Source organism: Hyaena hyaena, unplaced genomic scaffold (assembly GCF_003009895.1).
Source record: "Hyaena hyaena isolate Hyena2069 unplaced genomic scaffold, ASM300989v1 scaffold_29, whole genome shotgun sequence".
Lineage (NCBI taxonomy): Eukaryota > Metazoa > Chordata > Mammalia > Carnivora > Hyaenidae > Hyaena > Hyaena hyaena.
Window position 1 is genome coordinate 2855544 of NW_024080661.1, and position 6544 is coordinate 2862087.

The 6544-nt window shown below is 55.4% G+C and overlaps 1 protein-coding gene across 2 annotated transcripts; it reads right to left on the reverse strand.

Moving 5' to 3' along the window:
• Positions 1-1139: 1139 nt before the first annotated feature.
• Positions 1140-3188, reverse strand: HOXB4 (homeobox B4). 2 transcript variants are annotated; one of them, XM_039227651.1, is made up of 3 exons: positions 2616-3188; positions 1418-1756; positions 1140-1177 (listed from the first exon to the last, which is right to left on the reverse strand). In XM_039227651.1, exons 1-2 carry the CDS (start codon positions 3064-3066, stop codon positions 1458-1460), a joined length of 750 nt encoding a protein of 249 aa, XP_039083582.1. In that variant the 5' UTR covers positions 3067-3188; the 3' UTR covers positions 1140-1177; positions 1418-1457. The 2 variants fall into 2 exon arrangements, with proteins under 2 accessions (XP_039083582.1, XP_039083581.1); XM_039227650.1 differs by lacking the exon at positions 1140-1177 and having other exon boundaries at positions 1407-1756.
• Between the last annotated feature and the right edge of the window lie 3356 nt (positions 3189-6544).

Genomic DNA, 6544 nt, shown 5'->3' on the forward strand with positions numbered 1-6544 from the left:
AAACACACCCACCCCAAAAGGAAAACAAACCAGCTACCACAATTTGGAGTCCTCTGAGACAGAAATTCCCCTTGGACCCTTTTGAAAAAAAAAAAAAAAATCCTCAACCACATACAATGTGAGGCCCGAATGGACTGAGCTGCTTAAAATACACACTGGGTGGCATTTGCCTGTATCTCTGCATCAAGGTTTCAACAAAAACACGCCGGGCTGGTCACAAGAAACCAAACATTTATTTCTATTGTCACTCTGTACAGGACACAAAAATTTCACGCCAACGAAGGGTTCTAGACTCAGGCAGCCCCAGAACTAGCAAGGGACCTGGTTTGGAATGTCAGAGAGAGAATAGGAGAGAGGACGCACAAGACATAAAATAATTAATAATAATAATAATAATAATAATTAATCATCATCATCATCAATGCAAAACAATGATAAACTATGGGAGAGGTCTCTGCAACATCTTCTCCCAGACCGGGAGGCCCGCCACATTTTCTGTGCTAGTTTCACATTCATGTGCAGCGTGCGCCAAGGCCTCGCTGCACAACTCTATTGGCAGGAGGGCTGTGCCCAGCTCCCAGAACTCAACTGGCCCCTCACTCTGCCAGGATCAGCTTGACCTTCTAGAAGAAGGCCCTCTCGGGTCTCTTTTCTGTTGGCCTCAATTTCCCTGCCTGGTCCCGAGGTGCCAAGGCCACCCCTCACCCCCACGTGTCCCCTTTCTGCTGACCCCCTCACCCCAGTCCCTTGGTGGAAGGGGGTGAGCAGTCAGTGTGCCCACGGAGGTGCAACGAGGGAAGGAGGGTGTGTGTGTGTGTGTGTGTGTTACCGTGGCCAAAACACTGCGCTATCTGGCAGTCACAGGGTGCTTTCGCTGGGTGTCAGGAATGGGGGACAAAGAAAGAAAATCCAGGCTGTCTTCCAGCAGCGGCAGCAGCAGAGGCGGCGGCGGAGCCGGGCCTCATTTGTTAGCCGGGTGTCGAGGTAATGGTCGCCACCGAGGCCCGTCCTCTCCTCGGCAGAGTAAACAAGACAGATGGGCCTGGGCCTGGCGTGATTAAAGATGAAACGTGGATCCATCTTCGCCAAAGCTGAAAACGAGGAGGGCAGCCTCCTCCTATTTCTCTTTCTGTCTTTTTCTTTCTTCCTTCTTCTTCTTTTTCTTCTTCTTCTTCTTCTTTTTTTTTTTTTAAGGAAGAAAGCAAGAAACTTGAACCTTGCTTCTGGGGGGGGGGGGGCCTCGCCCGGATCCCTATTGTCATTTCTATAAATAAAGCTTCCCCTCCCCCTCCTCTGCGTTTATTCGTGTAAATAGATAAAGTGGGGGGAGGGCAGGTAGGTTTTTGCGGACCCAGGCCCCAGGGTCCCCTCCCGCGTCTCCCCCCACCGCCCCACCCCCCCAGCGCTCACAACCCACCCCCGCCCCGAGGTTCGCGGCTCCCGCGCGGGGGGGGGCACTAGAGCGCGGGGGGGCCTCCGTTGGGCCGGCCAGGGGGCCCTCCGGCTGCGCCTGCGGTGCCACCCGAGCGGATCTTGGTGTTGGGCAACTTGTGGTCTTTTTTCCACTTCATGCGGCGGTTCTGGAACCAGATCTTGATCTGGCGCTCGGACAGGCAGAGCGCGTGGGCGATCTCCACCCTCCGGCGCCGCGTCAGGTAGCGGTTGTAGTGAAACTCCTTCTCCAGCTCCAGGACCTGCTGGCGAGTGTAGGCTGTCCGGGAGCGCTTGGGCTCCCCGCCGGCGTAATTGGGGTTTACTGGACACACACAGAGAGAGGGAGAAAGAGAAAGTTTTATTGCCCCGAAAGGGAGGAGGGAGAGAGCCCTCTCTCCCAGCTAACACAGTTCTCCCCCCCTCCCTGCCTCCCTCCCTCTCCCGCCACCTCTCCTTGGGGGGGGGGGAACAAAAAGGGAAGAAAGCGGCCCCCCCCCAAGAGAAAGAGATCTCAAAGTTTTGGAGGGTTGTGTCGTCTCCACATTGTTGTTTGGGTGTCTGGAGAGGGGGGTGGAGGGCAGTGAGGAATCTCCACAAGGTTTTAACCGCTCCTCTCTGCCCCCTTGGCCTGGGGCCCGGGATGGGAGAATGAGGGGTGAAAGAGGGAGGGGGGGCTTCCCTAAACCTTTCTTCTGTTAGTTCCCACCCTCTGCGCTCAGATTCCATGCAGCGCCTGCCCTCAAGTAAAAAACTTTTGCCCAGTCCTCGAGCCAAGGAGCCAGGCTGGAGGAAAGAAAGGAAAAAAATAAATACTGGGAGTTGACTCAACTCTCCGCTCAAATACAGATTCCCTCCTCCTCCTCCACCCCCACCTCCCTCACCCCTCCCCAACTTCCAACTTCACTGAGACTGCATCTCCCTGGCGAAAAAGTCGCTGGTGAGAATGGCAAAGAGGATGGGGAACCGACTTCAAAGGCGCGGGGCCCACCAGGCCATAAAAATTTATGGGGGATGTAATTATGTGGCTCTGAAAACAGGCGACCGTAAATCTCCGGCAATGGCGAGTTTATAGCGGGGACAATTGGCTTCCCCCAGCTCACACGCCCCCCCCCCATGCCTCCGAGGTCCCTTCGGTGTAAAGCACCGGGGGTGGGAGGGGGAAGGGGTGCCCACGCACTCACCCGTGCTCACGTGAACTTTGCGCATCCAGGGGTAGACGACGGGCTCTTTGCACGCGGAGTGGGACGGGCTGGGGTGCAGGGGGTTCTGGGCGCAGGGAGGCGGCGGGGGGCTGCTGCTGACCGCCTCGCAGCGCTGGCCGGGCTCCGGGAGGAGGGCCCCGGAGGGCGGCGGCGCAGGAGCCCGAGGGGACAGCCCGGGCGGCGGCGGGGGCGGCGGCGGCGGCGGCGGCGGGGGCCCGGGGTCCCGGCAGGCCGCGTAGCGCTGCACGGTGCACGCCGCGCGCCGCCCGAAGCCCGCCTCCGGCTGGAAGCTGCTCTCTCGCCTCTGGCCGCCGGCGTAGTACCCCGGCGAGTGCTCGCTGGGTAGGTAATCGCTCTGTGAATATTCCTCGCACGGAGGGAACTTGGGGTCGACATAGTTTGAGTTGATCAAAAAAGAACTCATAGCCATTAATTTCTGGGAATTGCCCACAAAATATACTAAAATTTATTCCGACCCCTGACTCGTTTTCCTGTTTCCGAAAGCCCTCCTACTTACTGTCAAGTGAACAAAGTTAGGGGCCCACGTGATCCCCGGAGCCAATGGCCGCCCCGCCTGCGATTCCCGGATAAGGAAATCTGCTCACCCGGACCCTACTCCAGCCAAAGAGGTTTATTTCCCCTTCTTCTCTTTCCCCCTCCCCACCCACCCAACACCAGGATTTACATAGGGCTCCTGCGGGGCGACCGCCTCCTTGCCTAGCCCTCTCCGGGATCAGGGGGAGAGAGAGAGAGAGAGAGAGAGGGGAGAGAGAGGGGGGAACAGGGCAGGTTGTCGCCGGAGGGCCTGTTGGGGCGCTGGGGAGAGAACAATCCTGGATCCCCTCGGAAGTTGGGGCTCCCGGTGCAGCCCCTCCTGTCCTCCCTCACCTCCGCCCTGCATCCTCTGCCTTCCATAGGCCCCCATCCCCTCCTCGAGAGGGCGAGGAGCCCAGGAGTCTGTGTAGGGAGTTAAGCGGGAGGCAGCCTGGGGGCTCCGCCTGGAGAGGGGAACCCACGTTGGGAGCGAGAGGCGCGGAGCACGGGGCTTTTCTCTGCAGTCGCCCGGGGAGGGGTAGGGAGTGAGAGAGGAGGCGTCGGGAGCAAGCAGGCGGGTGCACGGAGGGACTTGTCAGAGATGAATGGAACCGCGGGCGGATCGATAGGAAATTCATGCACTAATTCGGGGAGACCTCGCCTTCCAAATCGCATTTAGCTGCGCTATTAGTTTGGTTGTGTCAGTCAGTCCTTCCGTTCCCCTCTCCTCTCCACTCCTCCCCTTGCCCGACGCGGCCCAGGCGGGGAGACACGACTAGGTTTCCCACACTGAACGCGAGCGCTGGAGTAAAAATCTTGCAACTTTTGAGAGCACACTGAATAGCAGTTTGCTAATTCCAGAACCACCGGACCAATGCTAAGCACGGTGTGCAGACGTTCTAATTGCGGCTAATGCAGCTGCCTCTGCGGCGAAGAGAAATCTCACATCCTTATGATGCTGGGGGTAGAAGCCCTGGGGGTGACCCACACACAGAAAACACCCCTTCGTAACTATTTCCAGGGCATCTTGCTCTGATCCCAAACGAAAAGGAGACCTCAACATCCGCGTGAAAAGCGATTTTCTGTGCCTTCACCCACTGACGACAATAGTCTTCCCCCCCCTCCCCCGGATTTTCAGTAAAGCCTCCCTGATCCCAGAATAGAGAATTAGTGGGCTTGAGGGAGATGATAAAATTAAAACACCACCACCAACATTAACCTATTAAGAGAAGTGAAAAGGGATCAAGCCTTCAGGGGCAGGCATGGGAGATTTCAGGTAGGTGATTCCTCTGTCTCTAACCAATGAGGGAGGAAAAGAAAAAAGAAGAAAGAAAAAGGAAGGAGTCTTCGTGTGGTCAGTCACCGGAGGGTCCTCAACTGGGAAAAAAAAATTTTTTTTTTCTTCGGGGAAAAAAATGAGCGGAGTGTTTATGTCAACTACATATTCCCCTAGATACGAATTTGTGACCACAAAATTCCTTACACAAATTCGGATCTACAGGGTATATACAGAAGACAGACAGATCTTCTTGGCCCAGAAATTTTCCAGTTCTCCCACTTTCCGCGCCTTCTTCGTTTGGGGTGTGGTTTCAGTGCTTTGATTTTATTTCGTTTTGTTCTACTTTTGAGCTCTGGGGGCAGGAAAAGGCACTGCGGGTCCATTTTGGGGATTACAAGGTTTTCAACTCTCTTTCTCTTCTATCAGAAATTGAAACAGCCGGTCCCGCAAAGGGACGCGAACCTCGCGGCCGCCGCGCAACCCTGGGCGGCGCATGAATTATGAGATGTAAACATTAGCTAAGCACAAAAGGAGGAAGGGTCATTCCGAGGCTGCAGCGTAGTCAGAATCAGGCCCTTCTGGGTGCCCTCGCGCCCCTCCCCTCCCCCCAGGACTCTTATTTTTTTTAAAGAAAAACAAAACCCCAATCGGTTCCTCCGTGCCCCTCGCAGCCTTTAGTTTGCCATCAAACGAATATCTAGATATTTTCCAAGGCGCCTCTCAGCAAAGGGAGGAGGGAGAGGCGGCTGGGTGTGAAGGAGGTGTCATAAAAGTCCTTTTGGAAAAATTCAATGGTAAAAAGAGAGAGAAACAGCTGTAAAGAAAAATGCTGGGAGACCAAACAGATGGGGCCCCGGATATTTAATGACGGGCAATTCCGTTTACAACCTGAGAAAAAGATCAAAGGCGTTTCATTTCCGAATGAAGGGCAATGAGGCACCATAAAAGATGCAGCCAGATGATATTCCGGCCCCTCCCAGCCTCCCGCACCTCCTGGGGCCAGAAAAGGGGGATTATCCCTGAAGTGTGCGGGGAACCCCGTTTCCCCCACCTCTCTAGCCCCAGGGCAGACTCTCCCTGTCTAAATTTGCTCATTCTGCCACCTGCTAGGGTCGCTGGCAGTGGGACCAAAATGGGGATCTGGGAAACCTGGGGGAACCTGGGATTTCCGAATGAACTTCCTGAGGGTCCCAGTAACTGCTGAATATACTAAACTGGGAGACTGGGGACTGGGCTGGAGGGTACTGGGTCCTAGACCGGATGCTGAGAGCCATCATAGGGTTAGGGGAATTGGCACAGAGAAAGCCTCCGCCTTGCCCAGTCTCCCTCCCCATCTCCCTGAGAAATACTTGCATCCCTAGTGAGCAAGTCAGAATCGCATCAATTTCATTAACAAATACAGCGACAATACACAAAAAACAACCCTCTAACCACCACATTCCAGAAGTCTTTGCCCATCTCCAATTCTGTGACCCTTGCAGGTGGGTAGGAGGAGTGCTCCCACTTGCCAGAAACTAGATCCAGGGACCCTCTGATTTTCTATCCTAAATCCAGATTGCCAATTTTGGCCTCCCGGCCCGATTTCTAACACCAACACTCTCCCAGCCAGGCTGACTTGCATATATTTGAAAAATATCTCACACACACACACAGAGACACACACACACACCCCCACACTTATATTTTAATCACCTTTTCCAAGACAGCGTCCAATAGACCCCCCACATGGGCACCTAGGGAGACTACTAGAGACTGGCCCTGGGCCCACAGACTCCAAATGCATGGGTAGGTCCCCTACCAGCCCCCCAGGCTCAAGCAGGGATCTTTCCAAGTCGTATCAAAGGCCAGTTAGGGGTTCCACGACCCATTCCAACTGGCCAGGCCCCTCCCCCACCCCATACCTCCTGTCCTTCTCAACTCGCTCGCTCCCTGAAACCCGTCCAACTCAGTCGGCTTTTTCGGAATTTGGGGAGGGCCGCTAGGCTGGCCACCGGGCCTCTCTGCTGCTCTACACTTCACAAAGGATGCAGGCCAGGTGCACGGAGCACCCCAAGAGAGAGGTATGGGAGGCAGAGCCACTGCGGGACCGAGTATG